Below are 26,281 nucleotides of genomic sequence, written 5' to 3' on the forward strand. Positions count from 1 at the left end.
CATCAAGCTGAATGAATATATATAATTCAGTATATAACGGTTAGTTCTTTGCGTTCCCCCAGTACAGCAAGACAACAAGATGGCGCCCGTCATGTCAGGAAAGGTTTTTGGGCTGCTATTTGTCTTTATAACGGTAGTTAACTCGGCGACCCTCATGGAAATGCTGTGGAGCGTCAGTGGTGAGTATTTTATTGACTATTGGCGTGCTTTAGTAAAATTTGTTCAGACAATATGGCGTCAAAGACTATATATTTATGAAAATACATCTAATGGTATTTTTCATTTTAATCAACGTAAACTGTATTGATTAATGTATTTATAATATGTACGATTTCAGAACCCTGTGAAAGGTTTATTTAAAATGATCACACAAAACGTGTGATTTTGATGAGAGTCTGGCTACACCATTGTAATAAAAAGTTGATGTCTAAGAAATTTAGTTTGGCTAGTCATTATCCAAATATGAAAATGAATAGATACTTTACACACGGTTATTAAGATTATTGATGTCATCATATAAATAATATAGTTCAAAGGGAGGCTAGGTTCGAGATAAGTCATTGTCCTAGCAGGTTTCAGTTGAACCATTCGAAATATATTTTTTCTTAACTCAAATCAAATGAAGAACATAAATCTATTAGTTAATGACTACCCTAATTATTCGTGAACTGCATATGTTTGCGGTGCGGGCATACATGTACAGACACTCCGATATAACCAGAAATACACGTAATAGGCACCAGATATTTAGCTTTGTCTCTTCAAGAGAATCCGAATTGTTTGCGGCGCGTGCATACATACAGACACTCCGATATAACCAGAAATACACGTAATAGGCACCAGATATTTAGCTTTGTCTCTTCAAGAGAATCCGAATTGTTTGCGGCGCGTGCATACATACAGACACTCCGATATAACCAGAAATACACGTAATAGGCACCAGATATTTAGCTTTGTCTCTTCAAGAGAATCCGAATTGTTTGCGGCGCGTGCATACATACAGACACTCCGATATAACCAGAAATACACGTAATAGGCACCAGATATTTAGCTTTGTCTCTTCAAGAGAATCCGAATTGTTTGCGGCGCGTGCATACATACAGACACTCCGATATAAATAGAAATACACGTAATAGGCACCAGATATTTAGCTTTGTCTCTTCAAGAGAATCCGAATTGTTTGCGGCGCGTGCATACATACAGACACTCCGATATAACCAGAAATACACGTAATAGGCACCAGATATTTAGCTTTGTCTCTTCAAGAGAATCCGAATTGTTTTCGGTGCGTGCATACATGTAGAGACACTCCGATATAACTAGAAATACACGTAATAGGCACCAGATATTTAGCTTTGTCTCTTCAAGAGAATCCGAAATGTTTGCGGTGCGTGCATACATACAGATACCCCGCTATAACTACAAATACACGTAATAGGCACCAGATATATAGCTTTATCTCGTCAAGAGAATCCGAAATGTTTGCAGTGCGTGCATACATGTACAGAACATACATTTAACCAGAACTACACGTAATAGGCACCAGATCGTATCACTTCAAGAGAAATCGATACGTATAACAGATGTTAAAGTCAATTTGTAAAATCAGGCAATTTATAAACATTGACTGATTTTAAACATTGACTGTAACATATACATTTGCAGACATTCTGTAATAACCTTCGAAATATATAAATTATGAATTCAGTATTTTCTTTACCGCAAAAGAATAATGTTATGACAAATATACATTGTTATATATACATTTTATAAATGCAAAACTCTGAGTGTAATGGAATATGATAGATATTATTTATGAACAAACAATCGTATTGATGTTCAACTCTATTTAAGAAGAATACTTTATCGGCTTAAAGTCAATGTAAGTAAAAACATATTATTTTTCCCGATTGCGATGATAAAGTGGCTAAATCATTATAGCAACTGGTTAAAAGATTAAACGATGTTTCAGAATATTTTACAAAAAGTGATAATTATCGATGAATTATCGATGTATTGGGATGTATTCAATGACCTGTCAGCCAGGATAACTTTAATGTTAACCGTTTATTTCATACATTTCTCCATAATAATTATGCTATACCAATTTCTGTACCAAAAACACTGCAATATTTGGATTATTCATGTTTACTTAAGTTCCTTGGGTTAAGGATACTACAGCGATGCGGATAAAGTTAATTCATATGATTTTAGGGTTCTCATGGGAGCATTTCAGTGACAGTTCTAGGTCTTTAGAAAACATCATCTTAACGCTATGGTAAAAGGTACTTGAACGTAGTCACCTACCCGAAGAGGGTGGTATCTTCTTGTTCAAACATTTCACGTCTGACTGAAACCTTTATGCCCAGAGGCGGCGAAGTAAGTCGCCCTTAGAGTACACACACACACACACCTCCCATCGTATTTGAATATGCTTGGTAACATCTAACACAACGAGAATGTAAATAATTAAGATGATGAATATTTACTTCGTGTGTATTTCGACATTTATGAATAGTACGAACTGGAGCCTTTCTTTGATAACACGTGGCCTTCTTTTTAGGATACATTTTATTAGGGGCTTTTCTTTTCATACATAAATCTTTATAGCCACATTTGGCTGTGGTATTATTGGAAGTGTCTTGTCATTAAATGATCTCACGTCAAGAAATGTTTTCGAACAAGTATATAAACTCGTCTCTTGAGCCGTCACACAAGCGTTTTGTGACATCTGTATTTTATTATATGCAAATGTCGCTTCTTTCATAGAAGAAGTTGAAGTTCTTTAAACGTGGAATCCTTCCATATTGATACCGCTGATTGATATGTGTCATGACTTAATATAAATATAAGCGACAACACTCTTTCGATAATCATAAGAAATCTCTGATAACAGTAGAGTCCATTGTATGATTCCGACCAAATCATGAGCATGTGGTTATGAATCACTATCAAATACATGATACCATGTGTTTGCGAAAAAGTGAGCGATTCCTGCCCGACCGCTGACACCCTTTCGTAAACACATGCAAAGGCAAGTCAATTGTGTACCTAAAAAAACTGTGACACGAGGCTCCAGTAAAATTAGAATATACTTTGAATTAGAGAGGGGGCTAATTATAAATGTTCCAACGTTCAAAAACGATTATTACGAAAACATTTGAGATCATCCAGACGTGTTGCTCTATCCGCTATTATCATAATTATTTATTCATCTATACAAATCGCTTCATCAAATTGTGTTCCGGAATAATCTTACGAAGCCGGACATAATTTGCAATGATTACGTCGTTTTTAATTCCATAAAGCCAGTTGTCCGGAAACACTCTTCACAGTGACCAGTCCCGGTGGACAGTGTCAACGAATTTTAACATAATGTTTTCTTACGGACATTTAGAAAAAGAGAGAAGACAAATGTCAAATGAAATATTTACTTGAAACATATACGGGTACTATAAGCTTGTGACTTTGTATATCATTACCAAAGAAAAATACCAGAGTGGGACGGCAGTCAAAACAAGACAATACGAATTATACGGTTAGGCAATAAGTATATATTAAAAGTATTTTTTTGAATAAATAAATTATTCAGTATGAATACCGAATATCTCAATTTCCCTTTGTCGCAATAAATACTTATTAATAAAAATTTCAAAGGATGACATTGGTACATACACACAAAATGACAATATTTTCATGCCTTGAAAACCGTAATAAAACCGTAATAAAGCTAGATAAGGTTTCTTTATCCATATAAATATGTAGATGCAAGGTACAATTTTATATAAATGACAGTAGTCAAAAGAAATGAATAAGGCTATTTTGATTAAAAATACAAACTAATACATAAATAGCTAAAACAGATTTATTTTCAATGAAGGATGTCAATGTTACAGGCTCTTGGCTTTTCATGTGTGCCAAAAAATCGAAAACGCCTTTAGAACAATATAACAAACCTTTGATGACTTGTTTCAGAATGCCAAGTCGCGAACTCAGCAAGGAAGTGCTATTCCAGTGTTTGTCCGACGGGCTGGACATCAGATCCGCCAGGAGGCAACAATTACCTCCTTTGTTATACTGGAATATGTTGCATACAGATAGGTAAGTGAAAACAATGTCACGGCGACCATCACCTCGACAGCTGCGACAACTACCATTTGTTCTACAAAACTACACCCTACAGTTATTGGAACAACATTTACAACTTTAAGCACTACAATATGTCCATACTGAGAAAGAGTAATACAGCACTGGTACAAAACTGTTACCAGCATATATATAATCACATAATGTTAATGTGGCATTTGTTCTTGTGGTATCTAAATAGGAACATTGGAGGATTCCGAAAATGCTTTCAAGAGATGAACACCCTCCATTGTTTGGTGTATCAGTGCTATCATATTTTTGGGAATGGTGCACCATCACCTTTTTGAGAACCATTGAATAGGAAAAAAATATGTTTGAGAATCAAATGGAAACAAAATATTTTACCTCAGTTTGAACCCCCAAACAGCAATGTCTAGTGGATGTCCTAAAAACAAATGTTTAGAAAAAACATACATGCGGTTGTCCCTTTCACAGAGAGGAAGCATCGTTCGAAGCATTGATTGAAAATACTATTTTTTAACCGTTTACAGGCCATTGTAAGCTTGAACTACCCGCTATAACCAAATGGTATGTTTCAGATGATGACGAGTGTACCCTCAATACCCACGACTGTCACAGTCAAGCAACCTGCTCAAACACCATTGGATCTTTCACCTGCGCTTGTAACGCCGGTTTCACGGGTGACGGAAAGACTTGTGTTGGTAGGTCAATTGGTCACAGTAGGGGTTTATTTATATTGCCCAGTTTATAGACTGTAGAATGATTGAGGGATTATTTATGGTGCCAAAACAATGCATTTTGTATCCATCTCATCCGATAAAAACAGTCGCAGACTGACGAGATCAAGGTCTTGTTCTCGAACTGGTAAATTCTTTCGGCTTTTGGTCGTGAGAACCATTCGCTGCACATTCATTCACATGTTCTAGCTGATTTGGTTCATACAGGTGTTTCCAAGCTGAAAGCAACTGGTTTCTCAATCTTACCTGTTTCATGGGTACATCGTAGTTTGCATTGAGATTCGCCGATCGTCAACAATAACGAATACAGTAAACCTAGGCTAGAGTCACAATGGTGGCCAATCAGCGGTTTGCCTGGCTCGCATTAATTACATGTCGACGTAATATAAAGTTTTTTTATTGCTACTACGGCGTAAAACAAAATGACAATTAACGACGTTAGATTTTCTCCAGTTTACAGGGCTACATGTTTACGATTAATTCAGCAATAAAATCGATTTTCAGATACAAACGAGTGTGCTACCAACAACGGTGGCTGTGACAGTAACGCTCGGTGCGACAACACTGTTGGTTCCTTCATCTGCACCTGCAACACTGGCTTTACCGGTAATGGATTCAGCTGCACAGGTAAGATAGAAACACTAGCAGAATTATATGACAACACCAACATTTGCTGAGACATGGAGATTACAAAGCATTATTAGAATGATATTCTTGCTTTGGTATGATTGTTTTCGTTGTGATGGTTACGAGAAAACATTATTTCAGCTATCGCATTAATAGGTTGAATACAGTGATTGATTGACACAGGTTTGATATGATAGCCCATTCGCTTTTTAAGTGAACTAAATAGAAGGAGAGTCCAGTGTACTATTCTGACAATATATTAAACGTGTTTATAAATCAATATCAAATTGTGGGCACCATGGGCCCAGTCGTCTAAGGCGATTCGCTGTGCAGAGTTGCGTCCCCTAGGGACGCCAGAAAACCTATGATTGTGGGTTCGAATCCCAGTTCGCCCCAATTATGTTTCTAGGTTTGTCAGCATCATCCCATGCTCGTGGGTTTCACCGAAGTGGTAAACGTCTGAGATCTCAATCACATCGGGATTTCCTCCTACATTAAGCTGACACGCCGTGATATAACTGGAATAAAGTTAAAAGCGGCGTGAAACCCAACTCACTAACGGTTTACTATGTGTGAGACAAATGCAACAGTAAAATCGATTTTCAGATGTAAACGAATGTGCTACCAACAACGGTGGCTGTGACGGCAACGCTAGGTGCGACAACACTGTTGGTTCCTTCACCTGCACCTGCAACACTGGCTTCACCGGAAATGGATTCAGCTGCACAGGTAAGATAGAAACACTAGCTAAACTATATAACGACACCAATCATTTGCTTTCACCTAAGGGTGACATAACGGCTGATGATCCATTTCAAGACATTAATAAATAGGTTTATTTGCACATGCCTGTAGGCATAACTATCCTCCAGTATATGTAGGGAACCCATGCTTATCGAAAGAGGCAAGTACCGAGATCGGGTAAACTTGCTCACTTGTTTGATGCATGTCCTCATATCTCCACTGCGTAGATGAGTGCTCTCGATGTCAATCACTGGTGTGTCTGTTACAGTCTCGTTTATGTACAGACTGATGTCATATAGATGCGGGGCAAAAGAAAGTATACACTTTAAAACAGATTTGACCGAACAATTACAAACGCTTCTAGGCTGAAAAAACTCGACGAAGCTCTGCAAAGATCATACGTACTGTTTGAATATCACTGCTGAAGCAATGGACACACTACCCAAAGAGAATCAGCAATATTTGAACTTTGCGACGATAGCGTTAAGTGAAGGCATCAGTCATTTAACAGCTTATATAATTTTCGAAATGATTTAACTTTAAAGTCATGTGGTATGTTTATGCTGCTCAAAAGAAGTTGAATAACCCACATTTTTTTTTCTATGACTATAGTTAATGTCATGACCATTACAGATTAACAACTATAGTCATATGATAGAAAATCGGGTGTTCCTGAATTTCTTTTGAGTAGTAGATTTCCATCTTATCTCATGGCATAATTCTATATCAAATGTCGATGTAGGTTTTATCGTTTCTACAGACGACTCGGTGTACTTTTTGAGGGCAGTAAAATAAATTGGAGTTTTGAAATACCAATACCACGATCTGGTCAACGAAACAGTATTCAAATAAAGAGTACTGTACGCGTCTATTAGATTCGTTTGAATATTACGCACACAGGAGCTGATTTAGCCAGGGTAGTGGTTTTACTTTTAATATCGCGAGTTGTCTTCTCGTATCAACAACTGACTCGATGGTATTTTTCCAAGGCAGAGGTTTAACATACTAAGAAGACAATCTGTTTGACTGACTTGGTGAAATTAGAGAGTAAGATACATGTACATTTGCGAGTGAGAGTGAGTATGGTTTTATGTCGCAATTAGCAATATTCCAGCAATATCACGGCGGGGGAAACCAGAATTTTGCAGTGGAGCCTTGTGGGGAATCGAACCCGGACCTTCGGCGTGACGAGCGAGCTCTTTAACCAACAGGCTACACAAGCACATCTCATTAGTATTAGTTTACACAAAACTGATTTAGAAAGGCTGATCAATAAATATTTGGGAACACGTTTTCAGACATCAACGAATGTCTTTCGGGTACTGACAACTGTGGCACAGACGCTATATGTACCAACAACATTGGTTCCTTCTCCTGCGCATGTCCGAACGGATACACAGGCACTCCGACCATAGCTTGCACAGGTAATTTTGTCTTAGAAGCTTGATGTTACACATTGAATCGTGTTTAACTTAAAAAAAAGAATGTGTGTTTTTTATGATTCAGTTACCTCCCTTAGTTTTACCAGGATCCACTGGTCGCGTTTTCGAAATTCGACGCTGTCATGGTGCTTGGTCTGTCTGCTAGGGTAGGCTTTTTTATGAATACCAATGAATATTCCAGTTTTGCGATAGTTAGCACATGTAGTCCACATGCACAGTCTCCGTGAATATTCGTTCTTAAGCAACCCTTGCTTGTCATAAGAGGCGACTCGAGTGGTGAGTCTAGCTGACTTGGTTGATACATGTCATCATCTCATGCTCATGATGTCAATCACGGTATTGTCTTGTCCAGACTCGATTATTTACGGACTGCCCTAACATACCTGGACGGTATTCCCGTCATGACAAAACGTGAAGGTAATTTAGATCTGTTTGTATAAAACCCTCGGAATGTATCTACTGGTGATGATTTACACCCTGCCTTGTTTCAGATATTAATGAATGTGCGGCCAACACTGACACCTGTCAAGCAAACTCTGTCTGTTCCAATACGGCTGGTTCCTACACTTGCGATTGTCTGCCAGGTTATACTGGAAATGGCTTTGTTGGATGTACAGGTAAGGGATCACCCCATACATACTGATAGAAATGAAAAAGGGAACACAGTAAAATTATATGCTATCAAGGGCTCGCTCCCAACCTTGTCTACCAGTTGTCTGACTCGCGTACCTTTGGCGTGAAGGAACCTATGGTCCTGGGTTGGAGTACCTGGTTCGCCCTCTTTCGCTTTCAACAACATACCCGTGGTTTCAGAAGGTGGTAAACCTTTAAGATCTGCACCACGATGAGCTTCCTCCAACGTCAAGCTGAAACGCTGTTGTATGACTGAAATACTGTATACCAAACCCCCTCACTCCAGTCACAAGGGGCGGTCGGGTAGCCTAGTGGTTAAAGCGTTAGCGCGTCACGCCGAAGACCCGGGTTCGATTCCCGACATGGGTACAATGTGTGAAGCCCATTTTCTGGTGTCCCCCGCCGTGATATTGCTGGAGTATTGCTAAAAGCGGCGTAAAACCATACTCACTCACTCACTCACTCCGGTCACAACACATATAGAGGGTAGCATATGAGTTTTCATGGCATAGTATGTTCACGACACGAGTGTCTAAAATCCGGTATTTCCCAAGCGAGAGCGAGGGAAATACCTGAATTTAAGCACGAGTGTCCTAAACATAGTATGAAATGAACCCTCTTATAATATCCTCTATTTATTACTAAAGAAGATGTCTCCACACAGAGACGAATTTTAGTGTTTTCCAATTAGGACAGCAAGTCACAACAGCAACGGAACCACAATTTGTCGAATGACGTCAACAATCTTCAGCTATGACGTCTTTTCTAGTGTGACGTCATTTCAAACACACGTCACAATACGATTCGAATGACGTTAACAATTCCGTTAGGATGACGGAAACAATACACTGTTGTCTCGTGACGTGATATGACCCTAGAGTTTCAACTCACCCGTCCGTTTACATACCCGTAATACCCGTGAAGATTGGGGTTGAATAGGTCTTCAGCAACCCATGTTTGCCGTAAAAGGTGACTATGCTTGTCGTAAGAAGCGACTAACGGGATCGGGTGGTCAGGCTCGCTGACTTGGTTGATGCATGTCATCGATCCCAATTGTGTGGATCGATGCTCATGATATCAATCACTGGATTGTCTGGTCCAGACTCAGTTATTTACAGACCGCCGTCATATAGCTGGAATATTGCTGCGTGCTGCGTTAAACAACAAACCAACCAACAACCCAACATAAACGTAAGACCTCTCTGTAATATGCACGTTTTATAATCTGACTACACTGTCCATCCGCGTCTCCATAGTCTTTCCTAATGGACCGCCTTCGTGGTCTAGTGGTACAACGTCCGCCCGGAGAGCGGAAGGTCCGGGGTTCGACATATCAACATATTCATATCAACATATTCATATTCAACAATTTCAATTTCTACCTGTTCAGAGTAGCTCTGGTTCACAGTTGCTACATGTATAAGATTAATGCAACAATAAAATCGATTTTCAGACTTAAACGAATGTGGTACCAACAATGGTGGCTGCGACAGCAACGCTCGGTGCGACAACACCGTAGGCTCCTTCACGTGTACCTGCAACTCTGGTTACACCGGCTCTGGCGACTTCTGCATAAGTAAGAAAAGAACCAATATGTGAACAATTTAGTGTGTAATTAATCACCTATATAGGGAAACAGTTAATGCAGTTAGTCTTTCTCCCAAACCTTAGAGATTATATTCAGAAATGACCCCAACTCAAGTCTAGATTGCCTCAACTGAAATTAAGCATTGTTATGGGCTCTATTTGGATTTTCTTTTCTTTTTGTAAATATATATTTATAAATAAGAGACTGGGAGTAAATGTTAGTCTAGCGTGCGATGTGTAAAGCTCCTTTCTGGAGTGTTGGCATGTTGCTGGAACATTGCTATAGGCGGACACACACTATAATCACATACTCATGATCACTATATAGGGAGCTAGTTGCTCAACAATATCGGAGAAGCCGAGGTATATTTGAACATGCATAAACATGTTGTTAAAACATATTGGAGGAATTTAGGATACTGTTTACTCCAGATACACAGAACATATAAATCACTTGAAACCAGCTTTTTAGCATGGCAATCAGTGTTGTTAAACGATTATCATAAGTTCGCCTTACTTACTTACTTACTTACTTTGGAGATTTAACGTGCGCTTTCCGACTGATGCGTATTTCGCACACGGGCCCGGCCAGGCCATTTAATGTGTTTCCGAAAGGGGCGAAGGTGGTCTGTGCAACCGAAGAGGGGGGTTTTAGGCGTTGCTTATATAGAATTTGGGAATTTTGAGATTTGGAATAGATGCCGATGGGATTGGGGAGGAGAACTAAGGGAGCTGGGTATGGTGGATGTTTGTTTGTTTATGTGATTTTGATTTGGTAGGTTATTGTGTTTTTAGATGCGTTTTATTAGTTCCGTTTTTATTAAGAATACGCCTAAGGCCTTGAAGTTTTCTAGTTTATTTTGTGGGTTTAGTATTTCTTCTAGAGTTAGAGCCTTGTTTAGATTGAGGGTGGTTTGTAATGCGGTTCGATGTGTTAGGTAGTGTGTGCAGTGGATGAGTGCGTGTTCTGGGGTTTCTGGTTGTTTGCAGTGTGGGCAGTTACCTGTAGTGTGTTTTTTTAATTTTTTTAGGTGGTTATTTAGGTTGGTGTGTCCTGTTTGGAGTTTAGTGATTACTCTGTCGATTTTTTTGGATGGATGGAGAATTTTTGGTTTGGTTAGTGGTTTGCTGAGCACTTTTTTGATTTGGCTATTTGAGTTTAGATATAGGTTATGCCATTTTTTGTGATTTTTTGCTTGTTTACACTTTTAATTTCTGATTTTGAGATGGGTAAGTTTAAGCTTATTTCTGGGATTTTGAGGGATAGTTTAGCTGCTTTATCGGCGTTTTCATTACCGTATATTCCTACGTGGGCGGGTATCCACAAGAAGGTTATTTGTTTGCCTGCCTTAGTTAGGTCGTTGGAGTTTTTAAGTATTTGATTTATTAATTTAGGTCGGTTGTTGGTATTTTTGTTTTGGAGGGCTTGCAGTCCACTTAGGGAGTCGGTAAGTATTAGGATTTTTTTGTGTTTTTTGGATTCTTGATTATGGAGGGCTGAGGCCATGCCCATTAGTTCTGCCGTGAATATTGATTGGTTATTTGGGAGTCGGAAGGATTGTGTGGTTTTAGTTGGTTGTTTGGTATGGACTCCGAAACCCGTGTGTTTGGAGGTCGGGTCTGAGGATCCGTCCGTGTAAATGTGACACCAATTTGGATAAGTTCGCCGCTCTGCTCACCGGTTTCATTTCTAAATGCATCCTGTGTATGGTCCGTGGGCTTTCTTAACCATGCAAATGCATTTGGTTTTCAAATCGGTAAACGTACACCACCCTTTTTTAAACTCTGGACGTTCCTGCACAGGTAGCTGACTCGTTCTGTTGTCATTAAAAGGCTGTTCAAACTGGTGTTAAACCCTACTGACTCACTCTTTCAGACATCAACGAGTGTGACATTGGCAGTCACACCTGTGTGGCCCCCGCAGTCTGCATTGACAACCCAGGGTCATATACATGTGGCTGCCCCGCCGGATACACTGGGGATCCTGCCATCAGCTGCCAAGGTGATTAGCTTCTGTAGCTTCTGTGATGGAGAAGATGAAACGTTTGTTTGATTATCATTCTGTTAGTATGATAAGAAAGCATAAATAGTACATTCTAGTCGTAGGAAAGCATAAATAGAACATTCTTTATGCATGGAAGCATAAATAGACCATTCTAGTCGTAGAAAAGCATAAATAGACCATTCTAGTCGTAGGAAAGCATAAATAGACCATTCCAGATGTAGGAAAGCATAAATAGACCATTCTAGTCGTAGGAAAGCATAAATAGACCATTCTAGTAGTAGGAAAGCATAAATAGACCATTCTAGTCGTAGGAAAGCATAAATAGACCATTCTAGACGTAGGAAAGCATAAATAGAACATTCTAGTCGTAGGAAAGCATAAATAGTACATTCTTGTCGTAGGAAAACATAAGTAGAACATTCTTGACGTAGGAAAGCATAAATAGTACAGTCATTCTAGTCGTAGGAAAGCATAAATAGTACATTCTAGTCGTAGGAAAGCATAAATAGACCATTCTTGTCGTAGGAAAACATAAGCAGAACATTCTTGACGTAGGAAAGCATAAATAGTACATTATTGTCGTAGGAAAGCATAAATAGTACATGATGCAGATGCAAACGAATGTTGAGCCTGGTCGTGATCCTGACGCCAGATGCGTGTCACTGTAACCGGCGGAGTCAACATTTACCACTATTAATCACAGGTTTGCCTGACTCAAATTATTCACAGATCACCGTAATACATTTTAATATTGTTGACTGCGGCATAAAACAACAAGCACATATCTGTGTTATTATTTCACTGGTTTACTGGGGTGAAATGTATAATATTTAACGCAGCAATAAAATCGATTTTCAGATATAAACGAGTGTAATACCAACAACGGTGGCTGTGACGGCAACGCTAGGTGCGACAACACTGATGGTTCCTTCACCTGCACCTGCAACAGTGGCTTCAGCGGCAACGGATTCAACTGCTTCAGTAAGTGTCATTCTTCTTTGTCAATACAAACATATTCCTTTTACATTATAATCACATCAAGTACAGTTATTTGTATTATCACATTAGGGTTCGGGCATTTATTGTTATTATGGCCGTATTTTATTATGCAATAACAATTATTATTATCTGGTATAAGTTCAGACCACTGTATCTGTTCATAGGATATTCCCTGTATAAAGTCACACCCCGAAAGCCAAGACCTTGTTTATACGGACTTCTCACTTTTTTTGGCGATTACTTTTAGGAACGTTTATCTGTACTGAACCTATATCACAACGCATTGTATGATTCGTTAAACCAGACATTGTTTATTATTGGGTTCACCGCACACGATATCGTCGGGATTAACGAGGTTTCATTGTGTGAGGATGCATTTTTTTTCCACATATCTCCAATGGCATATGAGCAAGCGCAGGTAATAAATATGGGTATATATGTTACAGCCGCCGCTGAGCACCTGAGGTGTATTTGGACCTTTCTTATTCCTATGATATTTCTGTCTCAGATAACAATGAGTGTCTCAACACCAACTTATGCGGGGCTAACGCAAATTGCGTTGATACATTTGGCTCATACGCCTGCGTCTGCTTCACTGGTTTTAGCGGAAATGGCAATGTTGGATGCACAGGTAATATTTGAAATTTATAATACTTAAATAACTACACATTATTAAAATCAGTGAATGATTTTGGTTTAACGCTGCTTGAACAGTATTCCAGTTATATCACGGCGTGTCAGCTTAATGCGAAAGGAAAGCCCAAAAGTGATGCAGGTCCCAGATGTTTACCATTTGGTGAAACCCACAAGCACGGGTATGGTGCTGACAAACCTAGAAACATAATCAGGGCGAACTGAGATTCGAACCCTCAATCACAGATAATTAAAGAAAATTAATGCAAACTATATTTGCCAAAACGACGACATTTCATTGAGAAGCACCAGGCTTCGAAAAAGTTTACACTTCGATGATGTTGTCAAAAAGCTTTAGCTCTTGAAGCCGAAGGCCGGAGTTCGAATCCCCAAATGAGTACAATTTGGGAGCCTCTTTCTGTTGTTCCAAACTCACTGAATTTGTGTGGATGTCTGAGACGAGTCATTGAGGTTACTCTCCTTAATACTTCAGACCTGTTTAAATGTGGTTCCTCACTTACGCTTGGAGTCCAGGGACCCGTTCCACAAAGCGATCTTAGCGCTACGACTGTCGTAAGTTAGTGTTAAAGAATGGGAGTTACGACCGAGTTAGCGCTAAGATCGCTTTGAGGAACGGGGCCCAGAAGCATACTCCAAACTTTGCTTCTTGCGTGTCACTGTATCCTGGTGTCGTGGGCGTTGATCACACTGTGGACGACTGGTTTGCCCGTTATGTTTACATCGCCGTATTGTTTATTTAATATTTCTTGCTCCGGTGGAAAACAACAAATAAATAACTGCCGTTTTTGTTCACTGGTTTACAGAAGTTACATGTTTCAAATTATGCAGAAATAATCGTTTTTCGAAATTATCGATTTTCTGACATCCATTTTTATTCAATTTCAGATGTAAACGAATGTGCTACTAACAACGGGGGCTGTGACGACAACGCTGACTGCGCCAACACCGTAGGCTCCTTCACTTGTACCTGCCAAGCCGGCTTCTCTGGGGATGGATCTACCTGTACCAGTAAGACCCCTTAAACACCATATACTAGTGCACATGGGCTCACAAACAGGGTACATTTCACCTTATACCTCGTGGGATCGATCGGTTGACAACGAATTGTCCTTCCGTTCATTTTGGCCCGGAATATATGTCCGCAGTTTCACTGAGTTAGGAAAACCCGAAGCAGACGACATAACAAAACGAGTTTCCTTTTTCCCAATGCAACGGATAAACATCGGTTCTTTTCAACTCAGCGATAGAACTTTAAAGTACGGTGAGAGAATTGCTCTCACCCAGCCTGGCGCTCGGCAAAAAACCGCTAGCACTTTTGAACCGGCATAAATCCGGATTAATACAATGAACCTCACACACAAATGCATACACTGCTCTATATAGTGAAATAATCTTGAATGACCTCGATGATAAACCCTTTTCACCTTCAATTCATCATAAACTGACATACTACACCTGATTTAAAATGCCCTTGTTCCTAAAATGTATCTTATGATTTTCTGTTTCGCATATCTATCTATCTATCTATCTATCTATCTATCTATCTATCTAAAGAAATGATTTATTTATTCAGTAACTGTAATCATTTTATGTTGTGAAGCGTCAGCGATTCCTTTACGGTGTTCTTCATGGTTATGTCGCTATATGGCTGAAATAATGCGACATTAAATTTTAACTCACTCACTCTTCTTGATTATAATACTGGTGTGATATGAAGTGTGTTTTACTGTTTCAAGTATGTGTATAAGTGTTTTAGTGACATATATTTTAAAGTTTGATCAGTAAACTTACACACTTTTACATTCTGGCACACAGATATTAATGAATGCGCAGCACCCAACATTAACAACTGCGACTCTGCTGCCACCTGCAGTGACACCTTTGGATCGTACACCTGCACGTGTAATTTCGGCTACACTGGTGATGGCTTCACGTGTACAGGTAAGATTATAGTTTTGTCCCTTGCCCATGTGTCTGGCCATACTTTTGTACATGTGTCTATTCGTCTCTGTGCAAGTCAGACCGGCTCCGTGGTCTAGTGGTAGAGAGTCCGCCCGGAGAGCGGAAGGTCCGGGGTTCGATCCCCGGCCACGTCATACCAAAAGACGTTAAAAGATGGTACTTGTTCTTACCCTGTCTGGCGCTCGGCATTAAGGGGCTAAAGCAAGGACTGGTCGGCTCGGAGTCAGTATACTGTGTCTGAGTGGGGTATTCATGTTAAACTGCGGCATGGTATCTCAGTGATCTAGCACTATAAACTCGGCATTAGTTCGGACTAGTATAAGCAGCCACACATACACACACACACATGCATGCACGTTGCTAAATAAGTGCATAATCTTAGACGCGATGTTAAACCCCATTTCACCGCACCTCAGTGGTGAGACTGAGTTGTTTAAGCCGTGGCTAGCTACATCGAGGACATGGTTCGTTCATATCTCAGTGATCTAGCACTATAAATCGGCATCAGTCCGTACTAGTACAAGCAGCCACACAAACACACACGTACATGCACGTCGCTATATAAGTGCAATAATCTTGGACGCGACGTTAAACCCAATTTCACCTCACCTCACCGCCTGTTGGACATATCAAGTTTAAACGCATAAATCAACCAGATAGTGATCGGGATCCTGTATAAGCACAGTCACACCTAGTTTGTATGATAAAATAAGGATATTCAGATTCTGATTCCTGTACGGATGAATAAGGATATACCAACTTGGAGTTCCAACACAACATAGGGCGTCATTCAGGCAGAGGGATGCCAAAGGCTGGGTACCCGGTGGGCACTCGCTCATATCATAGCATGTATGCTGCTGTATCTCGCATGCTGAAAAAAAAGAAATTTGACGTTAAACTCCATTTCACCTCACCTCACCTGTGCAAGTCAACAGCTCTGTCTTATTCCATGTGTAACATTTATACTTTCACCTCCGTCTATTAACTTGGCACATATGTGAAAATGAAACTATATACTGCAGACTCTCTTTCATGCTTTTAGTTTACAATTTTTTTGGTTTCCAAGGTCGTTGGTAATAATAATAGACAGTTAACCTTCTAAAGCCTCACAGGCGTCTTGGGTTGTATACTCCCCAGGGAGCTGAGAATGATCAACGAGTGCAGACTCCATTGACGGGGGTAATAATGTCATCGCTTTGAGCATGCATTTTGTGTATGGAGTCTGGCGTAAAAGAAGTACAAACATTATTATTATTATTCAAAATAATACTTTTAAATTAAGCGTATAAAAGTTTTTTCGGTCAGATGAAATAAGAACAGAAACAACAATAATTACCTTCTGGCACATTTTATTATTTTTGGACCGGCGTTGACAGACATACGTGTAATTTGTCTACACTGGCCGTTGTTGCTGGCTTAGCGTTGACAGACATGATTTGTCTACACTGGCCGTTGTTTTCACCTTCCTGGTTTAGTGTTGACAGGCAAACTTTGTCGACACTGGCCTCTGTTTTAAACTTGCTAGTTTAGCGTTGTCAGGCATAATTGGTGGACACTGGCCGCTGTTTTCACCTTCCTGGTTTAGTGTTGACAGACAAACTTTGTCTTACTTACTTACTTACTTTGGAGATTTAACGTGCGCTTTCCGACTGATGCGTATTTCGCACACGGGCCCGGCCAGGCCATTTGATGTGTTTCCGAAAGGGGCGAAGGTGGCCTGTGCAACCCTAAGAGGGGGCTTTAGGGGTTGCTTATATATAATTTGGGAATTTTGAGACTTGGAATAGATGCCGATGGGGTTGGGGAGGAGAATTAAGGGAGCGTGGTATGGTGGATGTTTGTTTGTTTATGTGATTTTGATTTGGTAGGTTATTATGTTTTTAGATGCGTTTTATTAGTTCCGTTTTGATTAAGAATACGCCTAAGGCCTTGAAATTTTCTAGTTTATTTTGTGGGTTTAGTATTGCTTCTAGAGTGAGAGCCTTGTTTAGATTGAGGGTGGTTTGTAATGCGGTTCGATGTGTTAGGTAGTGTGTGCAGTGGATGAGTGCGTGTTCTGGGGTTTCTAGTTGTTTGTAATGTGGGCAGTTACCTGTAGTGTGTTTTTTTAATTTTTTTAGGTGGTTATTTAGGTTGGTGTGTCCTGTTTGGAGTTTAGTGATTACTCTGTCGATTTTTTTTGATGGATGGAGAATTTTTGGTTTGGTTAGTGGTTTGCTGAGCACTTTTTTGATTTGGCTATTTGAGTTTAGATATAGGTTATGCTTTTTTTTGGTGATTTTTTGCTTGTTTACACTTTTAATTTCTGATGTTGAGATGGGTAAGTTTAAGCTTATTTCTGGGATTTTGAGGGATAGTTTAGCTGCTTTATCGGCGTTTTCATTACCGTATATTCCTACGTGGGCGGAGATCCACAAGAAGGTTATTTGTTTGCCTGCCTTAGTTAGGTCGTTGGAGTTTTTAAGTATTTGATTTATTAATTAGGTCGGTTTTTGGTATTTATGTTTTGGAGGGCTTGCAGTCCATTTAGGGAGTCGGTAAGTATTAGGATTTTTTTTGTGGTTTTTGGATTCTTGAATATTGATTGGTTATTTGGGAGTCGGAAGGATTGTGTGGTTTTAGTTGGTTGTGTGGTATGGACTCCGAAACCCGTGTGTTTGGAGGTCGGGTCTGAGGATCCGTCCGTGTAAATGTGACACCAATTTGGCCAATTTTCGTGTATGTATGCTAGTGTGGTAGTTTTAGCTATGTTTGGGTCGGTTTGTTTATTTATTTGGCTAGCTAGTGTTGTGTCTATTTTGGGTATTTTAAGTTTAGGGGTGAAGATATTTGATTGTTTGCAGTTTTGTTTAAGATTTTTAATTTGGTGTTCATTTATGTAGTTTGTTATTCTTTGGGATATTGGGGTAAGTAAGGGGTGTTTACGAGCTAGAGCTTGGTTTTTAGGGCAGATGTTTTGGTTTATTAAGTTTTGGATGAGAGGGTTTGATTGGGACGCGGCCCAGAAATTTAAGCTTAGCTGTTCCCTGCGTAGACTTAGTGGCATCTCTCCAGTTAAGGCCTGAAGTGAGGTGTAGGAGGTGCCATGTTGGGTGCGTGTACAAACTTTGTCGACACTGGCCGCTGTTATAACCTTGCTAGTTTAGCGAAAACATGACATAATTGGTAGACACTGGCCGCTGTTTTCACCTTCCTGGTTTAGTGTTGACAGACATAATTGGTAGACACTGGCCGCTGTTTTCACCTTCCTGGTTTAGTGTTGACAGACATAATTGGTAGACACTGGCCGCTGTTTTAACCTTCCTGGTTTAGCGTTGACAGACATAATTGGTAAACACTGGCCGCTGTTTTCACCTTCCTGGTTTAGCGTTGACAGATATAATTGGTAGACACTGGCCGCTGTTTTAACCTTGCTAGTTTAGCGTTGACAGACATAATTGGTCTACATTGGCCGCTGTTTTTAGCTTGCTGATATGGTTAGATCCCATTAGTAAGACATCCCATTAGTGAGACACCCATTGTAAGACAGTGGAGTAGGTGGGAATAATTAATCAAACACAGCCAGTCTACCCACTTAACAATGGTCACAGCCCATGATTAGCAGATTAATTAATATGAGCATGATGAGTAGGCCAGTAATTCTGTTTGAATATTCTCAGGAAATAAATGAGTTTATCATGGCAGGTCTGCAGCAGGTTGAGTTCATTACCAGTCAAAGAGGTACTCTCTAGGTCCCCTTTCAGGGATATCTCCACTACAAGAACAAAGTAAGACAAACTGGTACTCACTGGCGATGTACCGTTAAGACCTGCATTGGCAAATGTACAACAGTTGGAAATTTTGTCAGAAATTTCACTGTACACAACCACCCACCAGAAGACACCAGCAGAATCCAGTTCCTTGGCAGCTTAAGGAAGAGAGCAAGAGAAGAACCAACCACTCCTGTGCTAGCCCTCTACAACGACGAGGTCTTGAGACATGATCCGGAGGCCGCAGCTATATTTCCCTCCTTCAGCTCAGTCGGCAGCGCCATGTACAGACACCACACACAACATCCCGAAACTCCCTAAAACCAGAGCTGAAGTCGACATTGCAGCACCCTGGAGAGAGACCCATGATGGTGAGCGGTTTCTGCTTTTTGCCGACGGTGAAGAAGACAAGATGCTGGTATTTGCAACTGATGATCAGCTTAGAGTCCTCCAGTCAGCTTCCATTGTCTACACGGATGGTACTTTCTCCGCCTGCCCACATCCTTGGAATCAGCTTTACATACTGCATGCACGGAAAGGAAGCATTACCTATCCCCTAGTCTACGCATTGATGCCTGATCGTCGGACTACAACTTACCAACGCCTCTTTGCTCAGTTGAAGGTCCACATGCAACATCTACTGAACCAATCATTCAACCCAGAGACATTCCAGGTGGACTTTGAAGTTCCTGCCATTAGAGCCCTCCAGACAGAGTTTCAAGGTTCAGACATCAAGGGGTGTTTCTTTCACTTTACCCAGGCGATTTGGCGGAAAACACAGGAGCTTGGTCTTGCTGTTGGATACAGAGATAACCCCCTTGTGGAACAGTGGATCCGACGAGCTGCTGCCTTGCCTCTGCCGCCTCTTCAACAGGTTCAGGATGCATGGATTGACTCCATGAGCCAGTCTCCCGATGTACCGAATGCTGACGAATTCAACGACTACATATTACATGCTTATGAAGCCAGATTCCCTCTTTCACTGTGGAACCATCACCAGACATTCAGCCAAAGTACCAACAACAACCTGGAGGGTTTCCACAGTCGCCTCAATGCATCACTGAATCATCGTCATCCTAATCTCTACAGGTTCATCGAGATCATCAAGAAGATTGAGAAATCTGAGAAGACCGAGCTATCTCAGTTAGACCTAGGTGCAGCTCCACCATCAAGAAAGCGTGTGTACAAGGAGATTGACAATCGACTTTCCAGACTGAAGGATCAGCTATCCCATGGTGTCAAGACACCACTCCAGTTCTTGGATGCTGTTGGCAAACTTCTGAAGATGGATTAAGGTTGTGTCAGTGTGACAACCTTGATGTGAACTGTGATGTGAACTGTGAAATTAACTTTAACTGAACTCTAAGTGGCGAATATTTTAAAACAATGGATTTAAGGGATGGATGAATTAAAATGTTGAATGAAATAAAGTAAAAGAGGGTATCAAGCATCTTGAGTCATTTCTTTTGTCTATAATAAGACAAGTCCATTTTCATGATAGGGGTTAATTACCTGATTAACATGTGCAACCAGGTATGACATTGTTGTTTTAAGGTGTCTCACAACTGGGCTGTCTTACTAATGGGAGGAGACCGCTGATATATTGCTAATGCCATGATATTGTTCCTCAACAGATGTCAACGAGTGTGACATTTCTGGAACCTGCCACGCTGAAGCCACCTGTGTGAACCAACCTGGTACCTACACATGTACATGTGATCCCGGCTACACTGGGGATGGAGTCACCTGTACAAGTGAGTGCTATTTTGTTTACAATGAACAGTCAGTGGCTGGGATTTGTGTTGGATGAATATTTTTAGTCTCGCAACACGTGGAGCGGAAAAAGTTTATCGATGTTTTTTTTATTAAGAAACTGATGTGTTGTTTTCGGGAACGAATTATTTTTATGGAATATTATGGTAAATGATATATGGAACACTCCCAGACCCGAAAAGACACGCGGAGAGCCGGGGTAGAATATGTAAAATGTTTTAAAACATTACTTTGAAAAGGATTAAGTAGTGTATGGATATTTGGCTTTTGATCTCGACTCTACCATTGTGTTATAGGTACACGTATATGCACACGCGCACACACGCACGCACGCGAACTAGACAGGTTGGTTTGCCAATTTCCCAATGAACATATTCGCATTCAATATTTCCAATTTCTATCTGTGCACAGATTGTCTCTGATTTACAGGGGCTACATGTATACGATTAATTCAGCAATTTAGTGCGGCGTTAAAGAACAAACCAACCAACCAACCCTGACCCCATGAATTTCAAATGGTCTGCCCCTAACGTATTATTACTGATTTAAAGTATAAGCTAATGTTTTATGTAACGGAGTTTTAACGCTTCAATAAAATTCGCTGTACATGTTGACACGCAAGTCTTTTATTTTGCCTACAATTGGTAATTAGCACCGAAACGCAGGTCAATACATTTGGAAGTATGGTGAAAGCAGGTGAGCTTGATTAGCGTGTGAGGAACTGTTCAATTTTATGGTATTACTTTTTCAGACGTTAATGAGTGTTCCAACGCAGCCACCTTTACGTGCGCAGCTAACGCAAATTGTGTGGACACAATTGGATCCTATACCTGTGTTTGCCAAGCAGGTTACACTGGCGATGGAAAAACAAGTTGCATAGGTAATATCATAGAAACCTGATAGATACCGTGTAGTTTGAATGTCATGTATGTACCTGGATGTACCACTATAGTGTCCAGGGTGCCGGTCAATAAAGCCATCTCTGCGTTACGACTTTAATAAGGCTCTGTTATGGAATTTACGATAGTCTAGATCTTAGCGACGGACACTGGTGTATTTAGAGAATAACCTACAAGACACGTGAAATTTCGGATCATCTGTCCCGATTGAATTAACATTCAACATTCCATGTATAAAAATGTGGGTTTCCGGACGTCAAATGGAGACATCGGCCCAGTTACTGTCATGGTGGAACAACGTCAAATAAAATCGCCATGACGTCATGAACACTCGGAGACAGTATACTGTGTCTTAGTGGGGTATTTATGTTAAACTGCGGCATGGTATCTCAGTGGGCTAGCACTATAAACTCGGCATTAGTTCGGACTAGTATAAGCAGTCACACATACACACACACACATGCATGCACGTTGCTAAATAAGTGCATAATCTTAGACGCGATGTTAAACCCCATTTCACCGCACCTCAGTGGTGAGACTGAGTTGTTTAAGCCGTGGCTAGCTACATCGAGGACATGGTTCGTTTATATACATGTGTACATTGTGTGAAGCCCATGTATGTCCCCCCACCCCCCCGCCCCCCGCCCCCCCGCCACCATCTCGCGTGAATATTGCTAAACGAGACCTAAAACTATCTTTTACTCACTGAAACTTTTGATGAGTAATAGATCTGAGCCTGCTCTTTCCTCTCCTCAGTTGAAATCAACCACCCTGACTGTGGTACTGTACCTACGCCACAAATAAGGATAGGATTCTCTGAAGAAGAACAGAAGTGCATTAGCCCGTGGCAAGTGTCTTTCAGAAGGTTTGCTGACACAACAATTCTGAACCAAGAACCAAGCTTTGCCAACTCTCAGCATCAAGGCGCGGGCATTCTTATTCAGGGCAAGTGGGTTCTAACCACAGCTTTTGCTCTTATAAGGTGAGTCTACATCTTTGCTATATACCTACAAGTTTCCGATATTTCGTTCGATGGAACGAGACGCTATGTAGTTTCAACCAATTCCTGTACATTTATTTGAGAGCCGGTAGACGACCAGTAGAATTTTATGTACATCTAGTTTCAACCAATTCCTGTACATTTATTTCAGAGCCGGTAGAAGATCAGCTTCAGATCCCTTTTACTCCCATACCCTGTTTGCCTCGGTTGGAGATCACAACATCTTCGAAAATAATGGAGATGAGCAATACATCAGAATTAAGAATGTCACATTCCACCCTCTGAGCCGCTTCCAAATCACAACCGACTTTTTCTCTTTGATCTTGACCGGAGTCATTTCTCCTGCAGCAATTTCCCTTCCGTACCAAGGTATGTGACTATTGTCTTTCTCTGATGATGTTGTGTAAGTAACTCACCCTTAGCCCTGCCACATTAAGCTCAGTTCGTGATGTACGTGAGTGTTGTTGATTCGTAAGGCTTCCATTGTTCATTTCTTTCTCCAGAATTTTCTTACGCTCTGGTTGAGCTTGAAAGAGAGGTGACACTAACAGACTGCGCTCGCCCTGCTTGCATCCCCATCGCCAAGGAGTACCCAGAGAAATGTGGATCCCCAACGTGCAAGATCACTGGATGGGGTACCAGTACCGATGAAAGTATGCATTCTGTATTTACATATGTCAATTTCATATATCTTGAAGGTCAAATCTGCCGGTTGATTATAAATACTGAGAAGGTAATCATTAACGAATTTCCTAAACACTAACTTTTTCTGTCATTATTATGACTGTATGCTCTGAATTCCGGCCCCAAGCTTGTTTTAAGGGTCGATTAATGAGAAGCGGATGGTTACAATGTGTGACATGGCTGATTGTGTCTCTTGTGTGTAGAGCCGATCAATGAGAATCGGATGGTTACAATGTGTGACATGGCTGATTGTGCCTCTTGTGTGTAGAGCCGACCAATGAGAATCGGATGGTTACAATGTGTGACATGGCTGAATGTGTCTCTTGTGTGTAGAGCCGATCAATGAGAATCGGATGGTTACAATGTGTGACATGGCTGAGTGTGTCTCTTGTGTGTAGAGCCGATCAAAGAGAATCGGATGGTTACAATGTGTGACATGGCTAAATGTGTCTCTTGTGTGTAGAGCCGATCAATGAGAATCAGATGGTTACAATGTGTGACATGGCTGAATGTGTCTCTTGTGTGTAGAGCCGATCAATGAGAATCGGATGGTTACAATGTGTGACATGGCTGAATGTGTCTCTTGTGTGTAGAGCCGATCAATGAGAATCGGATGGTTACAATGTGTGACATGGCTGAATGTGTCTCTTGTGTGTGAGCCGATCAGTGAGAATCGGATGGTTACAATGTGTGACATGGCTGAATGTGTCACTTGTGTGTAGAGCCGATCAATGAGAATCGGATGGTTACAATGTGTGACCTGGCTAATTGTGTGTCATATTACCCCCAAGGTGCGGGTCGTTTCTCATTCATCATCATCATCATCATCATCATCATCATTATTATTATTATTTTAGACCTGTCGGGCGTTCTCCAGAAGGCAGAGGTCCAGGTGTTTGATTTCGACGCATGTGAAGCCCTCAGTTATTACCGCAACAACCAAGTTCCCGTTGTTCAACCTCTGACGACCAAGTGTGCCATCAACGGAACTGGCGCTTCGCCATGCAACGTGAGTATAGAGAACACCCAAGAAGATACCTCCGTTTGCTCTCATATGAAAGCCACAATCATGAGTACTATTATCTATAGCCATGGACGGTTCAAAATAAGCGATCTGATAAAAGATCCGTACGCTCCACATGTTGTAATGAAACTAATCTCTGTGTCAAAGTAGTCCAGACTCCATTGTTGAAACAAGCATAGTTGTTGACGTGATATTTAGCGACTCACATTTTTATTATGACATCACGTGGATACTGTCATTTGACACGGTAGAGGAAACCGGTTCTCCTCAGTTGATATTCAATAATTATGATGACTTAATTGAGTTTTAACTTTGTTTGCCTGTCGTGATTTTACGAAACTTGTCGGAAATAATGTTTTGCTCCCGCTCTCACTCGGACAATCCTGAGATCCGTTTCATAAAATAAAAATGGTACAAACATGAATGTAATACTCTCCATATATGTTGTTTTTTATAGGAAAGCAATTAACCGATATACATGTTTCATTTCGTAAAACGTGCTGTACATACAGAATACAAGCTCGACTGTTTACAGAATTTTGTTTTAGCAAAAATAAACCTAACATATTCTCACTCCAACATGCCACATTTAGTTTTAACTGAGGTGGCATTTTGGTGTTTTTTTGCGTTTTGCCGGTTTCCGAAGCGAAACCCCTTTTGAAAATGACATAACAGTAGACACAGTGAAACAAATGGCTGAAAAATACCTTCGCTTTTATTGCAATAACACAGGCACCCAAGGCCGTGGGTTTGAATCGCAGATTCGCCTGGATTATGTTTCTAGTTTATGCAGCATCATACCCAGGCTGGTTGTAAACACCTGAGGCCAGCATCCCTTTCCTCAAATCAGACCCGTGAAGATCCGGGATAGAATAGGTCTTCAGCAACCCAAGAGGCGACTTTGCGTGTTGCAAGAGGCGACTAACGGGATAGGGTGGTAAGACTCGTTGACTTGGCTGATGCATGTCGTCGTATCCTGATTGTGTAGATCGATGCTTAGGATATCAATCACTGGATGGTCTGGTCAAGACTCGATTATATAGCCGTCATATAGCTGAACTATAGCTGACTGCGGCGTTATATAGCAAACGAACTTCAAAGCGCATTAAAACCAACTCGCTCACACTCTCATGCCTTTTTCTTGTAGGGTGATTTTGGTGGTGGCGTGATCTGCAGGGATGATGCCACTGGGAAGTATGTTGCTGACAGTCTGACTATGATGGAGATGATAACATGTAGCAGCGATCCCACAAGTTCACAGTTTAACATTGCTGACATCCGACAAGCTACGGACTGGATCGAAAAGATCTTCAGAGAGAATCCCTGAAGACTGTGACGTCAAAATTATGAACACCATCAAATGGACATGATTATTATTGTTATTGCATCATAACTGGCATTTGCAGATGTATATTGTATTTAAGGTTATAAAAAATACTTGGCACAAAACTTTTCTTTGTGATCTATGTTTATCTAACATACGTCATGGGAAGCATTGGTTATCGTATATGTTACTGTTAACCTTTCAATATTATTCGTGTCATGATTTAGTGGTAGTGATTGAAATGACACGTTGGAATGGATATTAAAATATTTAAAAAATTAGAAGATTTCAAGAGGGTGGCAAAATGTTTCCAAACGGAGGGTAAAGTCTA

The 26,281-nt window shown here is 40.6% G+C and overlaps 1 protein-coding gene across 1 annotated transcript; it reads left to right on the forward strand.

The window, feature by feature from the left end:
• LOC139454260 (latent-transforming growth factor beta-binding protein 4-like) lies at window positions 1-26,075 on the forward strand. Its single transcript, XM_071235871.1, has 20 exons — window positions 1-179; window positions 3,976-4,101; window positions 4,686-4,808; window positions 5,349-5,471; window positions 6,078-6,200; window positions 7,514-7,639; window positions 8,149-8,274; window positions 9,744-9,866; window positions 11,754-11,879; window positions 12,741-12,863; window positions 13,390-13,512; window positions 14,421-14,543; window positions 15,351-15,476; window positions 20,881-21,000; window positions 21,771-21,899; window positions 22,675-22,900; window positions 23,070-23,287; window positions 23,422-23,571; window positions 24,460-24,611; window positions 25,774-26,075. Exons 1-20 carry the CDS (start codon window positions 80-82, stop codon window positions 25,951-25,953), a joined length of 2,766 nt encoding a protein of 921 aa, XP_071091972.1. The 5' UTR covers window positions 1-79; the 3' UTR covers window positions 25,954-26,075.
• The last annotated feature ends 206 nt before the right edge of the window (window positions 26,076-26,281 follow it).

Source organism: Haliotis cracherodii, unplaced genomic scaffold, assembly GCF_022045235.1.
Source record: "Haliotis cracherodii isolate W230 unplaced genomic scaffold, xgHalCrac1.p SCAF_10, whole genome shotgun sequence".
Taxonomy (NCBI): Eukaryota; Metazoa; Mollusca; class Gastropoda; order Lepetellida; family Haliotidae; genus Haliotis; species Haliotis cracherodii.